At 41.1% G+C, this 21,671-nt stretch overlaps 1 protein-coding gene across 5 annotated transcripts in view; it reads right to left on the reverse strand.

Annotated features, from left to right (window-relative positions):
* bsnb (bassoon (presynaptic cytomatrix protein) b) overlaps window positions 1-20,352 on the reverse strand; it is a 64,132-nt gene extending 43,780 nt beyond the window's left edge. For all 5 annotated transcript variants that reach the window (XM_077602412.1, XM_077602411.1, XM_077602410.1 and 2 more), the window contains exons 1-3: window positions 20,023-20,352; window positions 12,772-13,162; window positions 1-765 (exon numbers count right to left, since the gene is read on the reverse strand). In XM_077602412.1, the coding sequence (XP_077458538.1) occupies window positions 1-765; window positions 12,772-13,162; window positions 20,023-20,213 (1,347 nt within the window). In that variant the 5' untranslated portion in view covers window positions 20,214-20,352. The remainder of the gene's footprint in view (window positions 766-12,771; window positions 13,163-20,022) is intronic.
* Window positions 20,353-21,671: the final 1,319 nt, after the last annotated feature.

The following is a 21,671-nucleotide window of genomic DNA, read 5'->3' on the forward strand; positions in this document are numbered from 1 at the left end:
CTCAACTAGGTGTGGAGTAGGGTTGAATCCACACTTGTTGCACACCTTGGAGTGGCATTGGGTACAAGTGTTATAGTTGGGTTGTTCAGTTGTGTTGCCAATGTTAAGGAGCATCTTGCAAAGAGGACATGAAACTTTGGGTTTGGAAGAGTCTGGAGGCGTGGTTTGGTGCTGAGGTGGAGATCGAGACCCTTGTTGAGCAGATCGAGGTTCCGAATGTTTAGGTGCCCCAGGTCCTGGACCATGTTGTCCACCTGGTTTGGGGGCCTGTTTTGCGGGTTGCTGTTGGGGTTGAGTGGTCTCAGATATAAGTGTAGTGGCTTGGTTAAGAAGAGAAGCACCAAAGCCAAATAATTTCCCAAAAGTCTGCTCGGGGGGAGGGGGCTGTCGGGAAGGAGAGCTGCCTGCGCTGCGTGTATGGTCTTGGCGGGGGTGGTGGGTTTGGTGGACAGGGGTGTTCCGGGACAAATCGGGCTGGGACGGCGCTTTGGCCATGCCAGGGAGAGGCACTGCTCCTGGAGGCAACTTTATTGGTTGCTGAGCTGGGCCAGTCTGTTTTGAAGTACCAGGATCTTGGTGTGGCTGTCCGGGCCTAATCTGAGGACTTGTCTGTGGTGTCATCTGAGAAGAAGGATCTGGTTTGAGTTCTGGTTTGGCAGCATGAGAAGGAGAGTTTATCTGTTGTTGACTTTTGGAACGTGGTGTGGTCATATCCATACCCAATGCTCTCTGCATCTGACAATTCAGGCATAGCCACTCCTGCACCTGAAATAAACATGGGAAAAATATTATGGTAAGTGAATATCCAGGAAGCGATGGATTCTGTCCGCTGAGCAATATGCAAATGGGGAACTGTTAATTTCAAGAGACAATCTAATCAACCAAATTTACATGGACTACACAGTATGGACAGCATAATAAAGTTGAACCAAATATCCCCCTTCTATAAAAATGTCAGCAACAGTTTGTACAGAATGTATTTTATGCCTGACTTGTTTTCATGTAACATTTATCATATAGTACATACAGTAAGAAAGGTTCACAACATTATTACCACACAAAAAAAATCACTAATGCTAACATCGCTCATCTCAACTTCTGAACCACTTTATCCTCACTAGTGTCGCAAGGGGTGCTGGAGTCTATCCCAGCTGACTTCGGGCCAGAGGTGGGGGACACCCTGAATTGGTGGTCAGCCAATCGCAGGGCACAAGGAGGCAAACAACCGTTCACGCTCACACTCATACCTAGGGGCAATTTAGTGTTCAATTAGCCAACCATGCATGTCTTTGGAATCTGGGAGGGAACCTGAGTACCAAGAGAAAATCCACGCAGGCCCGGGGAGAACATGCAAACACCACACAGGCGGACCAACCTGGATTTGAACCCAGATGCCCCACTCTGAGGCTGAGGTGCTAACCACTCATCCGCCGGGCAACCCGACTACAAGATCACAAAAATGACAATACTGACTCTCAGTCCTCATGCTTCTCTAATTCTCACAAATCTCTCCTGCATTTGACGAAAATGATATTTGCCATACATGGGAGTGGCACTTTATCAGGTGCATTAATCACTTGAACTAACTCAAACTAAGGCAAAAAGAATTAGGTCAATAGAAAAGGGTCAAAACAGCCAGATTAAAGTGATAGGTGTATGATATGAGTACAATATACGTATTAAAATGCAAACACGGATGTTACAATAATTGTCACTCATTTATTGAATAGGTCAGGATAAGTCACGTACACAGCAGTAACTGAGCCCCTGTCTCGTCTCATGCTCATCTTAAATACAAAGAGTGACTAGGTCATCCTTCTCTCTCTGTCAACAATAAAAATCTTTGAAGTATGCCAGACTGAATGTGGAGCAACAAAACATTATCTAATCAGAGAATCCCAAAAAGAAAATCCTCTTTCTGTCACTGCCATTGTCTCTATTTTTCTTCTCCAAATTACAGTTGGGATAATCAAATAAGTTAAGCTCATTCAGGGGTGAAAAAACAACAACAAAAGGAAAACAGACATTGCAGCTACAGGGACAGCTACCAACTATTTATCACTTTCATCATGGCTCTGCCTTCATCCGCCTCATCTGGCCCTTTTCATTTCTCTCTGCGTCCCCCTTGTTATGAGGCAATCATGTGGATCTTTATGAAATCTGATCTCTATCGAAGAGAAAACGAACACTGCCCACAATGGCTCCTCATGCTGTGTTTTTTCTTTTTACTTCACCATCAATATGTCTGTACTTTATCTACATTCCTCATACTGTATTGCATATTTCCAGTAGAACTTGTAAGCTGTTATTTTATTGTTGTCATTTTGTGTGATTACTAATATTCAGGGTTATTTTATCAAGGCATGAAAACAAACTGAATTCAGCCATAAATCTTAAGGTAGTCAATGTGAGAATACCAAAAAGGATGCTTTGGCCTTGTGATTCTGTAAAAAATAAAATACTATATCATTGCAGACCATGAATATGTAGTGGTAAATTATGTTCATATTTATCCACTCTTGTGGTAATAATATTTTAATATGAATCTTTAAAAATGAAAGAAAACCTATATTTTTCTCAAACTGCTGCAATGACTAAAACATGATACAGTTAGATATCTAGTATGCAAAAAGCTGTGAACTGGTATAGAGCCAATTTACAGGATATTCTGAAACTAAAACTTACAATACCGTATAAAACTAAATTGATCGATTTGATGTTTTTACTGCTCTGAGGCATGATTTCTATTGTGTATGTGATGTTTTATATTTGTCTGCTACACGTAGAGCAGTAAAAAGCTTGAATAAGGTGATCAAAGTAAGGTCTCACCTCACAGAATCTTAATGCATCAAGAACTTAAGCAGAAAATAATAGGATAAAGTCTTTCTTTGAGCTCACAATGCAATCGGGTTACTTGGAATTCAGCAGCACATTAGTCCCTTTCAAATTAGACCAAAACACATTGAAATTCTTCACAGATGCTTCTTCACTCTCTATCTGCGTTAATCTCTACTTTACTAATGAACTCAATAGTCTTGGTTTATGTGTGAAAATGGGCACGGTGGTTATGTGTGTAATAATGAAATAGCTTAAAGCTATGCTGATGTGTTGGTGGGACAGCAGGGGGTCAAGGTTTTCCTCAGCATACTTTAGAGTAGTCTGAACGTCTTTTTAATTTTTATAAATTAGATCAATTTAATGTCTATATGGATACTTGTGCAATAAAGAAATCTCAATTTCTGCAGGAGAAAACACTTCCCGTTTACACTTTACACGTTTCCTTTTACCTTAATTCGAAATAATGCAACGCATAACTTGGCATTAGATATAAACACATGTACATAGCCAAAAATAAAAAATATGTAGCTAGGTCAATGACAAATAAGCCTCCAAATGTGAAGTCTGTGGAAATTAGTTGATTAACTACAACAAAAATCATGACATAAGTTTTCTCTTTATATTTGTTAGCCCTTTTCAACTGCACTGTATTATGAAAAAACTTTAAATGCAATGAGTTATGATAATTAAACCTGTGTCCCAGATTTACGTACAGGCAGTTTTCCCTGCAACATATTTAAGTGTATGCAAAATTCAGAATGTAAGGTCTCATATGAATTCTTGACCCAATTCAGAATGTTTGTCCACTTAAAGCTGCAGCTTGACATTATAGACGAATCTGCTTAACATTGACATTTACAACATATCAGAGGATAACATGGACTGTTGGACATAAATTATGAAGATATTCTCTTTGAAGTTTGTTCTCTCATTTGCTATGAAATATTTCTTAGTTAATTACAGTGGAGAGCTATAAAACCATTGGGAATAAAAATCAAACTTATAAATATCTTTCATATATTGTCTGCTGTTTGCAACACACTCAAAGTCAAAGAAAAACAGCTGTATTCAGATTCTAGATTCATTCATTTTCCATACCGCTTACAAGGGTCGCTGGGGAGCTGGAGCCTATCTAACTATGAGTAGTAGGCGGAGGAGACCCTGAAATTGTTGCCAGCCAATCACAGGGCACAATGAAACAGAAATCTTTTTCGCTCACACTCATATATAGGGACAATTAAGAGAGTTCAACCAGCCTACCATACACCCTTTTGAGATGTGGGAGTAAATCAGACTACCCAGAAAAAATCCACACAAGCCCATAGAGAACATGCAAACTCTACACTCTTTCACCATGCTGCCCGGGTTCTAGATATGAAAAGTTGATGCATACATGACCGAAGATGGAATGCCACAAGGGCTCAATGTAGACTGAAGAAGCGTGAAGTTCAATATTTAAATGAGTTTGAAGGAGTTAGGCGCCCCACTACCCAGAGGGACAATAAACCCATGTTATGAAATGAAATTTCTGGAGTCCTGTCAGTGTCTTTATGACAGAAATGAACATTTTCAAGTTTTACACACATAGCTGGCCATAAATATACAATTTTGGGCTCTACTGCCTCATCTTTACCCGTGGCTCATGTTTTACTTGGGTATTTTTTCTATCATCACTAGACAAGGACTTCTTAGAATCAGCCATCAGATATTTGAACTGTGCATGCAAGTTATTTTATGTAGTATTCTTCAATTTTATGTAGTATTCTTCAAGAGCTTGTTTTGTCTCATTTAATAAAGAGTTGACAATTTCTTTGACAACCAAAATGGGTATTGAAGGTAATAATGCAAAAACAAATTCTGGAAATTTCGCTTTGTTTTAAGTATTGTGGGCAGCCCAGCGGATGCATCTGCCTCAGAGTTCTGGGGTCCTGGGTTCGAACTCAGCTCGGTCCTCCTGTGGGGAATTTGCTAATTCTCCCTGGACTTGTGTGGGTTTTCTCTGGGTACCCCGGTTTCCTCCCACATTCCAAAAACATGCATGGTAGGGTAGGCTGATTGGACACTCTAAATTGCCCCTAGGTATGAGTGTGAGTGCGAATGGGTGTCCGTCCCCTTGTGCCCTGTAATTGGCTGGCCACCGATTCAGAGTGTCTCCCGCCTCTGGCCCAAAGTCAGTTGGGATAGGCTCCAGCACCCCCCGTGACCCTTATGAGAATAAGCAGTTCCGAAAATGAATGAATGAATGTAAGTATTGTCAGTCCACTATGTGGCCACATAGTAATTAATTTATTTTAGTTACATACTGGATGGGAGAATAATGCTGATGATTCACGCTGTAAAGTTCATCAGCAGTCTTTTTGCGTGGCATCTTTTGTAAAATCTATTCCATAGCTGTTGGGATTGTTAGTTAGAAGAAAGACTAAAGAAAGCGGCAGTTCCAAGAAACTCTCAATAGCATACAAAGTTTTTGAAATTCTAGCTTTCATGGGTGGTAAATATATGGATGGATAGATGATTGATGGATGGAGCGAGGGACGGATGGATGGATGGATGGATGGATGGATGGGTGGATGGATGGGGGGGATGGATAGATGATTGATGGATGGAGGGAGGGACGGATGGATGGGTGGATGATAGATGATTGATGGATGGAGGAAGTGATGGAGGGAGGGTTGGAGGTTAGAGATGGAGGGAGTTATGGAGGAATGGATGGATAATGGAGAGAGGAATGGATAATGGACGGATTGATGGATCTCAGCAGGAATATTCTTTAGACTGAGTTTCCAACCAATGATGATATGCCATGTGTATCTTCAAGAATAGACTTGGTACTTGACAGCACCTAGTCAGCCAAATTCCCTAATAGATGTAGGGAGTTTTGCACTTTCACAAAAAATAATTATAATGTCGAACACAGTTGCATCACATCCATGAAAGAGTCCACAGATTTTAATGTTATGGAGATGATGTTTTTTAATAATGTTTCATCTTTTGTCATCCCAGCATTTTTATTATGGTTCACTCTTTTTCTTTCTACAGAGACATCTCACAACCAATTATTCGTTTAGGTAAACGCCATTAATAGAAGGTGAACCAATTATAAAGCACATGTTCCTCTATTTTATAGTGGCGACAACAATGTCATTTGGGACGTTCTGGGCTGCTTTACCCCATGGAGCCTAGGTTTTTTTTGTAATAGTCTCCATTCCTTGCCATTTTTATACGTATTTCCTTCTGAAATAATGACCAACTACATTCATTTATTCATCAGCAACACTGCTTTTCCTTGTCAGGTTCACGGGGTGACCAATTACATTCTACCCCAAATACATCTTCTTACCTGTGTGTATATACTGTACTGTATGCAGGTACATATAGCTATACTATGCATATTGCTGTGACTCACACATACACCTTGATATTACCCCCATTATGTCTGCAGTGACATCATTGGCACTGTGACTAACAGACCTGAAACTGTCTGTATATTGTTTCTCATCAGCAGATCAGTATGTTCAATAAAGTAATGGGTAAAATTAATAGGGCAGTTCATTGATGGGCATGAACAAATTGTGAGTTAATTAGAAAAAAATTGTTGCTTCAATTTCATCATGTTGAGCTCATAGGTGGAAAAATATATATATATATTTTTAAACCAACATCCAAGTCACTGGGATGAGAACATCTCAATACAATATGAAATGTTTGTGTGTTATCACCGTGTTAATCAGCAATGCAATCTTTTGGTAAATTAATGGGAAATCCTTTTCAGCACTGATTGGGTAGGTACAAAGTGTCTTGGTAATCTAAAGCATGTTGAATAAATAAAACCACAAATGACAGTAGAACATTGGAGAAAACCTGTGAACGAAACTGTGCCAAGATTCTTGTCAAGAACTGATTTGTTTGCAATATTGATGACAATGGTGATTATTTTCAATAGAGAATAGTGTGAAATTGAAATAATCTGTTCCATATTGAAATTGATGCCAGCAGAACACTGCCAGATTTAGCTAAATTTAAATTGATATTTAGGATTAGTCTTAATAACAGTCAAGAGTATTGAATAATTGCATTTGTGTTATCTTGGCACAATTGACAATATTCTTTTTTTATGTATTCATTTTCTGTACTGATTATGCTCACAAGGGTTGTGCAGAGCACTAGAGCATAACTATGGGCAGAAGGCTGGGTACACCCTGAATTGGTTGCCAGCCAATTGCAGGGCACAAGGAGACAGACAACCATTCACACTAAAAGTCATACCTATCATCTTCAACCAGCCTACCACGTTTGTGTTTGGGAGCAAAGTATCCAGAGAAAACATAGGGGTGATCATGCAAATTCCACAAAGAAATGTCGGAACGCACCGGGGGGTGAATCCTCAATCTCAAAATTGTGAGGCGAACGTGCTAAACACTCTTTCCCTGGTCTGCCTTACTTGAAACACTTGTGACATTAAAATGCAAAAACTAATCTTCGCATAGAAAAGAATTAATGTAATATGAAATGTAAAATAATTTAATTCTAACTTTCATATAGTAATACCTTGACGTACGAGTGCCCAAACATACGAGCCATTTGAGATACCGAGTAAAATTCCGAGCAAATATTTGCCTTGAGATACGAGACAAATTTTGAAATACGAGCATACAGACAGCCAGGTGGCCGATACGCAAGAGGCCGCTTATGATTTCAGCGCAGTGTCTTTCTCGCCGCATCTCCCTCGTGTAATGATTTCTATGACCACTGGGTGGAACGTTGCATTTTTTCAGTGTTTTTTTGCGTTAGTCAGTGCAGAATTAAGGGCTAAACAATGGCCTGAAGCAAGCAGGTGCAGTGAAGGGTAGTGCGAAGCAAAGGCGTATGATGACAATCGATATTAAGCACGAAATAATCGAAAAACATGAGAGCCAAGCCAGAAGAAGAAAAATAAGTCTCCACTCCGCGCACTCTGCGTTGTACTGAATAATGTCTTATATTAGTGTTAAACATCATAACCACTAGTTATTTGTTACTCTGTTAGTAGATGAGGAATTAGAATCAATAAAAATGTTTTTCCATTGTAATATCCTGTTTTTTAGTGTTTTTTCAGAGAGTGGGAACAAATTAAGTTGTATTTAGTTCATTTCGATGGGAAACGTTGATTTGAGATAGGAGTAAATCGACATACGAGCTCGGGCCTGGAACACAGTAAGCTCGTATCTCAAGGTATTACTGTATTAGGAAACTATAATATATTGCGCCGGTCAATGTATCTCAGATTGTCACATTTTATGCTAAAAAGTCAAAGACACATACATCCCAAAAAAACGTGACCGGACGTTTCGTCGAAAGACGTTTGGTCCCCGGACGTTTGGTCCCCGGACGTTTGGTCGACCGGACGTTTGGTCCCCGGACGTTTGGTCGACCGGACGTTTGGTAGAACGGACGGGCAGTCGACCGGACGTTTGGTCGCCGGGTTCGCTCGCTGTCAAATTATGAGAGAGAGAGACAGAGAGTTTACTGTTGAAAGGTAATCTCCTGCTCTCAAAATTATAATCATGAGAGAGAGAGAGAGAGAGAGAGAGAGAGAGAGAGAGAGAGAGAGAGTGAGTCCGTTCTACCAAACGTCCGGTCGACGCCCCATTTGTTCGGGGACCAAACGTCTTTCGACGAAACGTCTGAGTGCCATCAAAAACTATCATAATGGGTAGCGGCAAGTGGCCAGGCAGTTTAATACTCATCAATCTCGCTATATGTGCCCCATTTTTGCCATCAAAATCAAAAATTAGGTTTTGCCTGACAACCAGGATTTCACCCGGCCAGTGTGGCCAATAACAGTGTGTCCCTGGTGGCCACTAGAGCAGCGCGTGTTGCCACAATTAATCACAAGTTTAAAAAAAATTGGTTATATAACAGCATTAATAAATATTTTTGTACTGCATGTATATACTTTCTTCATCAATACTGATCAGTGAGATTGTGGCCATATTGAATTTCAGTGACAAATAATAGGATGCGGGCGGCCCGGCGACTGAGTGGTTCATGCGTCGGCCTCACAGTTCTTGGGTTCTGAGTTCAAATCCAGATCGGTCCACCTGTGTGGAGTTTGCATGTTCTGCATGGGTTTCTTCTGGGTACTCCGGTTTACTCCCACATTCCAAAGACATGCATGGTAGGCTGGTCGTACAATCTAAATTGCCCCTAAGTATGGGCGTGAGTGTGCATGGTTGTCCACCGATTCAGGGTGTCCCCCGTTGCATGCCCGAAAGTCAGCTAGGATAGGCTCCAGCACCCCTCACAACCCTTGTGAAAATAAAGCAGTTCAGAAAATGAATTTAATGAATGATAAGGTGCCTATGATATTTTGATGTGAGGCAAAAGTCAAATCTCTTCTAAATAGGTTAGGGTGGTAAATCTTCAAATCTCCAGGGGCAGGCCGCTTTCACACTGAGTTGCTCTCTCAGCATCTGACAAGCTCACCAAGGCTGAGCCATAACATCCACCTCCGCAGTCCTCTATGCTGCCATGTTCTCCTCCTCTGCCTGCCATGAGCTATTCTTTACTATCTCCCTTGGCTGTTCTCCGCACATTTTTCTCCAACTACTGCACACCACCTACCCCTATACTTATTCGCACAAAAGCACACGGAGCGAGACCAACCTCTATTCAGTCTTAGACATATGTCACCTGCAAAGTAATGTGTGAACAAACATGTGAGCTGCAAATCCCACAGGCACATACCATTGCAAATATATAACTCTGTAATATATAGGTGCAGTCCAGTAGTAGTAGGGATTTGGTCTTTATCATGGCACTTATTATGAGTTGAGTAGTCAACCACCACTACCCTAATTAAATGTCTATACTTTCCTTTATTAATAGTTTGAAACCTTAAATTTGTCGTAATATCACTACCACTAATAATAATCTCATCTCATTTTCTGAACCGCTTTATCCTCATTAGGGTCGCGGGGGGTGCTGGAGCCAATCCCAGCTGTCTCTGGGCCAGAAGCGAAGGACACCCAGAATCAGGGGCCAGCTGACCGCAGGGCACAAGGAGACAGACACTCACACCCATACCTAGGGGCAATTTAGAGTGTCCAATTAGCCTACCATGCATGTTTTGGAATGTGGGAGGAAACCGGAGTAGCCAGAGGAAACCCGCGCACACACGTGGAGAACATGCAAACTCCACACAGATGGACATGATCTGGATTTGATCCCAGGACCCAGAGCTGTGAGGCTAACGCGCTAACCAGTCGCTCCACCGGGCCGCCAATCTCATTGCATTTTCTGAACCGCTTTATCCTCAGTAGGGTCACAGGGGGTGCTGGAGCCAATCCCAGCTGACTCCGGGCCAGAGGCGGGGAATAATAATAATAATAATAATAATGTATATTCCAGATTAAAAATTGCTCTGAAGTATGAATCACATGAGCCATAAAAATGCATAATAAAGAAGGAAAAGACATGAATAAGTCGCACTGGAGTATAAATCACATATTTTGGGGAAATTCATTTGATTAATCCAACAGACATCTCATCTTGAAAGGCAATTTAAAAAGAATAGAAGACAACAGGCTGAATAAGTGTACGATATGCTGATGTTACATATATACATACATACACACACACGTGTGTATATATATATATATATATATACTCTCTAATACGGGATGAATAAAGTTATCAAATCTGGTTACCCGACAAACTTTACAATTCCATTCCCTCATGGTGATTTCTGTGGTTTCTGTAAGCAATATCTCGTAAGTCTCGGAAAAGGTCAACAAGCACCAGACGTCAGAAATAGTGAAGCGGTGCGCCTATGGAATATCTTAATTAGACCCAAGGTACTTTAGGAGCATATCAGTATTGTATTAAACTCAGTTGTTTTCCTTTCCAAAGCCCAAAAAAACAATTCCAATGGATTTGTAAAATAGGTCTCCATTTTTGTAGCTCTTAAAGAAGTAATTTTCATCTCATTTTTGGGTTGTTTCAATAACGTCAACATGTTGTTTAGTGCATTGTGGGATCCAGGAAATGTGTGTATTAAAGCCATTGTGCTATTGATCTCTGCTAAAATGGAAAACCCACTGACTTATAGAGTGGGAAGGGTGGGCCAGAAAGCAGTGACGACAGTGTTTGCGCTCGTGACACTCGGCGCAAATACTTCCTCGCACTTTAGCAAATGCATTTATGCAAGCTATACAGTCATGAAATAATCAATAACAAATAGGTATTGTGCTTCTAATGTTTGAAAACCCAACCATTCACACCTCACCCTACATATTTATTTATTAAACCTGCAGCAGCTGCTCTACAAGCCTTCAGGTCATCTTAAGTGAAAGTGCAACTTGGCTGCAATTTTCATCATGAATCACTAGAGTTGATGTGAAAGTTTAAGACAGATGCCACAGTAAGGCTTGACTCACAGTCACAGTGACGCATAGCCTAATTCAAATTAGACAAGTGATTTATTTTCGGATGTAGTCTTTCTCCTTTACCTGTTGACAGCAATGACTCTAAGGATGCCTTTCAATGATGAGGAGCTTCTGGGAAGCTGTTCAGCAAGGCTATAAAAAAGCTTTATTTGGTCAAATCCCAGGGTGTCATTTGAATGCTCATTAGTGTCTCCCAAGAAGGATGGAGTTAGAGTTTCACAGTGATATATACAGCGTACTTTACATTTTAATATCATTTAGACATGTGAGCCAATGTTTTCAGGTGACTAGAAAAACAGAACTTAAAACATTTGCCCAATCAGAAGTCACGATTAAAGTTGGTCATGTTTCATAATTTTACATATTATATTAAATACAATGTATGCTTGACGGTCCACTGGACAAGTGGTTAGCATGTTGGCCTCACAGTTTTGAGATTGAGGGTTCAATTCAAGGTTCGGACCTTCCTGGGTGGAGTTTTCATGTTCTCCACGGGTATTCTGGTTTTCACCCACATCCCCAAAACATGCAGGGTACTCTAAATTGTCCCTAGGTATGAGTGTCACCGTGAATGGTTGTGTGTGCGTATCCTTATAACCTGCGATTGGCTGCCCACCAATTCAGGGTGTCCCCCGCACCGTGACCCTTGTCAGGATAAGGGCTATAGAAAATGAATGAATGTATGAATATACTGTCTGCACCATGCTACATGGTCAGCCAATCAGAGAAGACGCTAACGCCCTCCTATATTAATCTTAAACCTCACACTTTAAAAATGCTATGCTTTTCAGGGGGAAAAAACATGCCTGACACACTCCAATTCTTGAAGTGTGTCAGGAATCAGGAAAAAGTGGAACATATTGTATATTATTATTTAATTTTGACCTAACCAGGTGTAATATTATCCATATGATCCCTCAGATTTGGACTTATAAAGGAAGATGAATTATGTATTTTTTTCACATACATTAACTCTCCAGTCCACCATCTGCTATGAACATAAGGTTTTTAACAAAACTAGGTGGGGAAAGGCCAATATCTTACAAAAGTACATGATGTCTGCACCAAGTGCTTGTAGCATATGGGCAATGCCATAAGTCCATAAGGTGATTTATTTACACACTATACCAGGGGTGGGCAAACCGGTCCTCGAGGGCCGCTGTGGGTGCAGGTTTTTGTTCCAACCGATCCAGCACAAAGAGTTTAACCAATGAGATTTCTGCAGAAAACAAAAAGCACCTGACTGCCCTAGTAGGGGACTAGATTGGTGAAAAGGTGCCCTCTCTATGGGTTGGAATGAAAACCCGCACCCACTGCGGCCCTTTGTGGAATAGTTTGCCCACCCATGCTCTATACAGTATCCAATATTCAAAATACCACTGAGGGTATCATATGATGTGATATGATGGGGGTATAGGCTATTTTTTACTTATCTGAACTAAACAGATCATTGTTTAACTGTTTGAAAACCTTCTCCCATAAATAGATTGTAAAGTTTAACTCTTACTTCAGTGAGGTGAGGGTTAGGGTTGAAGCCACACTGGTTGCACACCATGGAGCGGCACAGAGTGCAGGTGTTGAAGCTTGGCCTGTCATCGCCAGTGCCAGTCAGGTCGGCCGTTTTACAGACGGGGCATAGCTTGCTGCTGGGCATGGGTGCTATTTGAGGCACAGAATAAGGAGAGGTAGGGGTGCAGCCCCGATCGGGGGATACCGAAGGCGACCTCCCAGTCCGGCTGCTAACCACGTCCACATGTAAGTTCTTCCTAGACATGTGACCGTGGCCCTGCTCCCCGTGGGATGGGGCAGCCTGTGGAGTGTCATGGGAGGCCAGCCTGTCCCCTGTCCCATGACTGCTGTGTACCCCTGTCTTGGGTCCCTGGACTGATGCAGGTGACCTGTAACAAAAATACACAGAATAAAGGACTATTCCCACCAAGAAAGTTATCTTTCTTTGTTCCGGAGCAAAATACATTTGGGCCAAAAGTATGTTGGTGCGGTTCCTTTTTACATTGCAAGCGACACAAGATTTGACAACAAACCTATGCATGTGCAAACATCATTCAATCACTGGAAAAACCGGTGTGGGTGCGGTAAAACTGTAAATACAGAGGTGACCAATCGCAGAGTTGCAATAATGCTAATATTGATATGGTTCATCTAACTACAAGTGTTTGTGGGACATTTGACGAATCAGAGGGTATTGATGCAATGCCAATTGTATGCATAAATATTGAGAAGACATTCTGTCTCTTCATTGCTCCATGTGAAACTCCAATTTATGGTAACCAATATAATGCTAACATTTCCCATAATGCCTGTGACTATGGAGGCCTGTTACGTACAAATAGGAGGTAATTTCAACTTTGATCCGAAACACAAAGTGGTCGCTTTCACACATAAAGCAAACTGCACCGTGGTCCGTTGGGTAGCAAACAGAGACCACCTCTGCGGCGAGGTCCCAGACTGGCTGTTTGGTCGGCACACAGTTCATTGGTTTGTATTCACACCAGCCCAAAAGGTACACACCCCGTATTTTTTCGGGTTGGTCTGGACCAAACAGGGCAGGTGTGAATACATACATTTTATTGGTCAATAAGGTTGAGCAAGGGACGGCCCGGCGAATGAGTGGTTAGCGTGTCGGCCTCACATTGGGGGACCTGGGTTCAAATCCAGGTCGGTCCACCTGTGTGGAGTTTGCATGTTCTTCCCAGGCCTGCGTGGGTTTTCTCCGGGTACTCCGGTTTCCTCCCACATTCCAAAATCCTGCTTCTGGCCCGAAGTCAGCTGGGATAGGCTCCAGCACCCTCCGTGACCCTGCTGAGGATAAAATGGTTCAGAATATGAGATGAGAGATCAAATGAGGGTTGATAAGAGCTGCAGCAAAAATAAACCATAGCAACTACTTGAACTATAGAATTGTTAGAATAAAATAGTGTGTAATTGATAAAAAAAACATTTAATTTGTTGTGGTTAAAGTTTGATAATTAATTTTGAGAACTTGCTTGTACAGTATCATGGCATTTTCAAATTAACAGCATAGTTTGATGGTGACAGATTGTAGCAAGCTGTATTTATTGAGTACCCGTCAAATCTAAAAAAACTGCTTTTTAAAATAATTAAAAGAATTGAATTTGTTAATTTTGATGACGGGCACTATCGAATGTACAGAAGGAAATTGTTGCTCTGAGGGTGAGATGAGTCCTTAAAGACTGAATATTTATTTCCTTTTTAAGTTACTAACTTGCCTTGTTCGAACACTTTGTACCGCTCTGTCCATATTCATGTTTTTCAGTGTAATAAAGGTAGTAACATGAACGACAACAGTGATTCGCTGTCAATATTTCAAAGTATAGCCCTCAGGCATTAATTGGATTCTCAAAAAAGTGTGGGGGAATGTTTTTGTCAAAAATACTTAGATATGATTTTGTCATGGCCGTCAACTTCTCTACATCAGTTCAGCCTTCATGCTCAGAGTGAAGTGACTCTAAAGGCAGGAATAAAGGAATTAATATAGAGTGTGTTAGCCACTGAGTCACTGACTAGGGCTGTGGCGTAAGTGGAACTCTATACAAACCGTCACTGCTCTATTAAGTTTCAAACTGACAGGGTGACCATCATTTTTAGCTAAACTTTGAGCTTAACTAGACCAGAGAATGAAGCTCAGTCTTGTTAGCCTGGACATAAAATAGGTACAAAATGTCTCCATTTAGTATGTTGTTGTTTGCTGCAAGGAGATTAATATTATTGTCAGGAGCAGCTCGTTTGTCTCTCCTGGCTTGCCGTTAGGCTAGAGCAGCTGCGAGTGATTCTTGATTACTTCCTGATGTGGGTATTTAAGCACCACGGAAGTAGTAGTCATTGTCGGATCGTCCTGCGTGACACTGCATACATCGCTGCAAAGGTACTGTTCTCCATGCTCCGGTTTTGTTTCGTTTTGGGATGTACAAGTCCTTGTTATTTTGTAAGGCGTTTTGAGTCATTAAAGTTACTATCATGAGCACAGTTCGTCTCGTCCTCCCCTGCTTCCCCGCTACTGGGTCCAAATCCCTCCGATCGTGCCACGACATCTCGGCGCGATCGTAAAAATTATGGATTAGTACTTGACTGGACCAGTCGTATTACTTGTTATAACCAAAGGATATTTTATGGTTTGGTTTATTGGCTGTGGTCAGGGTGCTCAGATTCATCAACACCTAATTCATTTAACCAATTCATTACTGAGCTTAAGTAAGCACAGAAATGCCTGAAATGTGTTGTTAAAATTAAATATTAAGAGCCAGAAGGAACTTAGCTTTGTAGCAAAATCTATTTATGTGGTTGATGAGATGCCAGGTTCCTTTTCACCAGGACCAGTGGAAGAAGACATTGATCAGTGAACCTTTGGTTAGCCTTCTCTGACTGTCACGCATTAAGTGATGTCCCTGAGTGTAATGTATTTCCCTGAAGTAGGTTGGCAATAAGAGTGGATTGCAAAAGGCACTTGAACAGTAATAATCAAAGAGCGTATAAATGGAAAGAAACTATGAAAAGATTCTTCCATCCATCAACAAATGGGAATCCACTGAGGTAAAAAGAAAAAATTCCATTTCATGTCTATAGTTTTATGTGTATAGTTTCATGTGTATTGTTTGACAAATTGCTTCAGCCCAAAGTGCTTACTGAGAGGTTTGTAAACCACCACTCTTGTAATAGGAGACATTAATGAAATGTTCCATTGTATGGAAGCAGAAAGACTTTTTTGCACAGGCATAATATTTTTTGTGTACAGTAAGGTACACAACATAATACATTTACCATCTAGACAACAACAAAATAACATATCTACAAGTTCCTGCCTTAATGTCAGGAGCGGCTCGTTTGTCCCTCCTGGCTTGCCGTTAGGTTAGAGCAGCTGCAAGTGATCCTTGATTACTTGCTGATGTGTATTTAAGCACCACGGAAGTGGTTAGCCATTGTCGGATCGTCCTGCGTGACACTGCATACATCGCCGCAAAGGTACAGTTCTCCCTGCTCTGGTTTTGTTTCGTTTTGGGATGTACAAGTCCTTTTTTATTTTGTAAAGCTTTTGAATAATTAAAGTTACTGTCATGAGCTCAGTTCGTCTCGCCTCCTGCTGCTTCCCCGCCACTGGGTCCAAATCCCTCCGATCGCGCCACGACGTCTGGGCGCGATCGTAACACTTAAGAAGAGAATGTCAAGGCAAAAAATCCACTGCAAGTTAAATAGCTTCCATACCAATATAAGATTTTGATGAAACACTCATATTTTTTGTTTGAATACACTAGAATTATTATACTTCACTATATCACAACTCACCATATTCCTAGAACCCACAAACTGTACCATGCGATGTGTATTTGTGAGAAGAAAGTCATATTATTTTAAAAGAATAAAAAACAAACCTGCAGGTTCAGACCAGTAATGAAGCTGAACTCATAATCAGAAAACAGCATGCATGCCGTTTCTACAACAATTAAGCTATTTCCTTTATGACATCCTGTGACTATAAAACAAAAAAAACATTTTTTATGGAAAATGCTCTGGCATTAATTAAAAGCAGGCTGTTGAGTCTGCTCACTATAAAGTTGGCTGAGCAGTGTTTAGCCAAAAGAGACATTTGGCAGTGGAGAATTTGGCAAAATTCAGCTTTGGCGACAGCATAGATTTGGTAATTATATGAGCTAATGCTTCAGAAATCTAAAATTATCAAGCACATAACAATTGAAGTGTCTTATGTTAAAAACATTTCCCACAAGTCTGGTTTGAAAGTGTATACTTTTTGGGATAGTAGCGATACATGCAGGGTTTTTGTTCTAAAATTATCAAGCACATAACAATTCATGTGTCTTATGTTAAAAATGTTTCCCACAAGTCTGGTTTGAAAGTGTATACTTTTTGAGATAGTTGCCATGCAGGCAGTATTTTTGCTCTCTTTTTTCATATAGTCATGAATAATAACGTTTTGCATTATTTCTTTGATTTGTGACTACCATTTGGCTTGGGGACAGTGCTTTCAATACATGACTTCAATAAAATATGAGCCTTCATAGTTTAAATTTAAACATTGTGCCTCAGAATATAACCTGGTCAATGATTGTTGTCTTTTAACTTTAACGTTGATTTTAAGTTGGAGGAAAAATACAGTAAAACAAATAAGCTGACGTTCCTCACTGAAGTATTTAAGTGTTACAAGGCACCCCACAAATCTGGTAGTTTATCAAATTATGTAAGATAGTGCAACTAAGAGGGAAAAAAACAATAACGTTATAGTACAAAGCTATTCACGCATGGGTTTTGTGTAGCCAAATAAGATTTCAATATTATAAAAGGTATAGCCCAAACAGAAAGCATATTAAGTATACCGGCCAAATTATACAGTATGTGAAAAGGTATGTACTGTCAAACTTGAGGCCCAGGGACCAGATTCCATCATCAAATGAAATCATATGCATGAACCTCATGTCTTTTGTTAAATCATAATTCCATTGCAGATTGTCGTTACTTTTAATAAAGTGATGCTATTGTAAAAAATCTTTTCTGGAGTCTGATTTCAACAAGTTTCATTCTATTTTTTATTTGTAATAATATGATGTGATCCTATTGGTTCAAAGTCACAGTGGCACCTCAAAGGGGGCCATAACCACTATCCAACCTTGACAAAACTGAGTTTGACACACAGTATGGATAAACTGTGCAGATCTCGAGATAATATATGCAATGACGTGGCTGAGTTCCAAATTGTGTTTTTACATGAATTCCTGTCACAAGTAATGTCATATAAAATCATAGCCCAAGCCTAAATGGTTGCATTAGTTATGTTATAATACCATGTAAATATTGTGAGTAAGAAAACATAATTTCAACATTCCTGTCATAATAGTAAATTGAGCAGTTAACTAAATCCTATCCCTAGAATTTACAGTATTATAACAGATATTGGCAATTTTGAGTTTTAAAGAACCTAACATGCATGTAAACAGAAAGCTGAGATGAGCAAGGAGGTTGGACAAAACAGACAACTAGAGATAGGCGAACTTGAGCTGGACTTTGAACCCCGAGCCTCAGAACTGTGAGGCAAACTTTCTAAACCCTAGTCCGCTATATAATTTATACACTATACAACTGTATATTCATGTAGTCATTTTCAGCACCGCTTGTCCTCGTCGTGGTCACGGAGCATTGGAGCCTATCCCAGCTGACTACACCCTAGACTGGTCGCCAGTCAGTCGTAGGGCACACAAAGGGAAGGAACATTCACAATCACACTGCCACCGAGTGGGAATCGATACCTCGCTGCCTGCACCGAAGTCAGGCGAATAAACCACTGCACTGCTATAAGACTGTATAGTGAAACTAAAATAAAATGTTATCCCTTTTTAACGCTAGCTCAGTGGAGTGTTCTTTGTTGATTTGCTGCACTTGTTATTAGCCATCAAACTGTCAGTTACAAGCTTTTATGTTTGCCACTGAATTCCCAATTATAAGACATTTGGGGATTTTGGACTAGATGTCAGAGGAGAATTATAATAGGCTATAATGCAATTCTGAATAACACACCATGCATAATGTAAAAAGAATGTCTCATTTCAAAGAAGTATATTATTTACTTCATACACCATCTACTCTCGATCTCTGTTCTCTTTCTCCTCACTGTGCTCATTGCTCTCAGCACCCGCCTCACTTGAAGAGTGGCCTATGGGTGTATACATTGTAGAGAAAACGAGATCATTGATATGCGTATAAGAGCCTGTACTGTATCGGTACTGCTTAGTGGTGGCCAGCTGGTTGGTGATTCTAAAAACAATAAATTTTGACGCCTTTTTCTGCACTTAGAGATGATGTTACGCCTCACTTGGTGCAATAACCCCAATGAAGATCTTCATTGCTTGGAAAGACCTGGGGATTCAAAGTCATCTCAATACATGAGCATTTATGAGTGTATGCGCTGTGTTGTTGATATGCATTAGGTAATATCAGTTTTTGTAAAGGAGGGTTTTCTCACCCGCACATTCACACAAACTAAGATGCATTATGCATGATTCAACTTGAATAAAAAACGGTCGGGCCTCATTAAGTACTACTATGATAACATATGGCATTTCTCATGAAGCGGCAGGAACATTATTGATGTGCATTGGTGGCAAGCAATTACCACTGAATTGCTAATGATTTGGAGTGATATCTGATTCTGATAGATTAGGCAGCCTTGACATGTGCTCACCAGTGATGCTGTCAGACTAGTACATTTGTCATCTTCCACAGCAGTGACACGAGGATCCAGACGTTGCCTCACCAGCCGAGGAAGAGTTCTCGGAATGACTTTGACATTTCATGGAAATGATGCCGACGCGTGTTCGTAATTGAATGCGCGTTTTTACTCTTTATTTCCTTACGTCGTCGCCGAGATCATCTGCACAAATGTCGCCGGTTCATTCATGATACTAGCAAACCCCGAGGACAGGCTGCGTGGAAAGGGGCGTAGAAAGTCCCCGTACGAAAAACGTCGTACTGTAATTACGATGTGTCGACAATCAAACCTAATTAGCATGTATGCTAACACGTCGGCTAAATAGCAATCATGCTATTTGGTCGCAATAGTAAATTTGGTGTCAAGATGGGTGGCGACTAGTGTTGACAAGGATATTGAAATAAATAATTGAGCACCCATTCAAGTCGCTCGACGTCTCCACGCAAGTGTCCCCCCCGCCCCACGTCGTCCCCTATGTGACCACACTTTTCGAGCTGGGTCGGCTACCTGTTAATCCCCGGGCCGGGTCCAGGGCCACTTCCCCCGGCAGGCGCTCCATTGCTCGGCTTGATGAGCTGTCCAGAGTCCGGTGGTGCTGAAATGGAAGCCGGAGCTCCCGCTGCAGGAACGGGGCATGGGCCGCCTTGTCCCCCCTGTCCCGCCTGTCCCTCCCCTTCCATGCTAGCCTCGTTCCCCATCGTCTCGGGAAAGGTTCGGAGGGAGAGAAACGATGTCGAAGACGGTTCTCCGGCCGCGAGAAGAACTCGTATAAAAAGTCAGCGGTGCTCCCCTTCCGCCATCATCGCCTACAATTCAGCATCCCGCACGGAGCACGCGCGCTGGCGGGCAGGGCGCGGGGGCGAGCTGACGCAATGGGTGGGAACGTGAGTGACTCGTACGTGCGCGTTCACGAGACTGGTTTATTTTAGGCCACACGCAAATAGATATTCAGTCCTTTGTGGCACAGGCCACTGAAACCTCCGCGAGAGACAAACGCACTGTTTATGATTTCATTTTTTTCCCCATACAATTGTTGGCTGGGATAGGCTCCAGCACCCCCCGCGACCCTATTGAGGATAAAGCGGCTCAGAAAATGAGATGATAACAATTGTTTGTTATAGTTCACGTAGTTTTCCCTAGTCGTTATTATGAACATTTCAGAGTCATAATATATATGATTTGGGAATGAAACCGTATACAGTAATCCCTCGAATATCGCGGTTAATCTACATTAACCGCAATATTCGAGGGATTACTGTAAACGGTTTCAGTCGACCATCGAAACATCAAGAAGTCAGGTCACCCCTATTATAACTACCTTTTTTTCCTCAGTGCTGAGTCCTATTAGCAAGAATGGCTTCCATTTACGAGTTTCAGCGAGGATTTTCACAATTTTATGAACTTTAAAACAAAAAATTAAACAATAGCAGAAAAAATCACAAAGAAGTGAATTCACGATAACTGAAGTCGCCTATTATATTATTGCACGACACAACAAACTATTCATTCATTCAATCATCTTCCATACTGCTTATCCACACAAGAACTACAGGGGATGCTGGACCCTCTCCCAGTCAACCACAGGCAGCGGGCGAATTGGTTGCCAGCCAATCGCTGGGCATAACGAAGCGGACAACCACTCAAGATCACAATAACACTTACACTAAGTGGGAATCGGACTGTCCGCACCAAAGTCAGGCGGAAGAACCGCTGCAACATCTGAAATGTTATTTCTGCCAACTTAGATCAAACACTTTGAGAATGCCATCTGTTTTAAAGCATTCTTTCATTCATTTTCAACACGGTTTATCCTTGTCAGGTTCACGAGGTGCCAGAGCCTATGCCAGTTAACCTCAGGCGAAAGGAAGACTAAACTGGTCACCAGTCAGACAGACGAGATGCAACAGTATAGAATCGCTGATTAATTTGCACACATACATTCGTTCCACAGAAAATAACACAAATTGAGTTGTTGACTATGAGAGCCATTACACAAGATTGAGTTGGTGCTGAAATATCCTGGGAAGAAATCTGAGTAAGTTATAGTAGCATTAGTAAGCAATAAATCACAATTAAATTAGTATTAACACTCAATTCCCACTACATAGATCAGAAAATAAAGTAAAAGATTCCATGGTAAGTGTCAGTGATGAAAA

The sequence above is a fragment of the Stigmatopora argus genome, chromosome 6, assembly GCF_051989625.1.
Source record: "Stigmatopora argus isolate UIUO_Sarg chromosome 6, RoL_Sarg_1.0, whole genome shotgun sequence".
NCBI classification, from domain to species: Eukaryota; Metazoa; Chordata; class Actinopteri; order Syngnathiformes; family Syngnathidae; genus Stigmatopora; species Stigmatopora argus.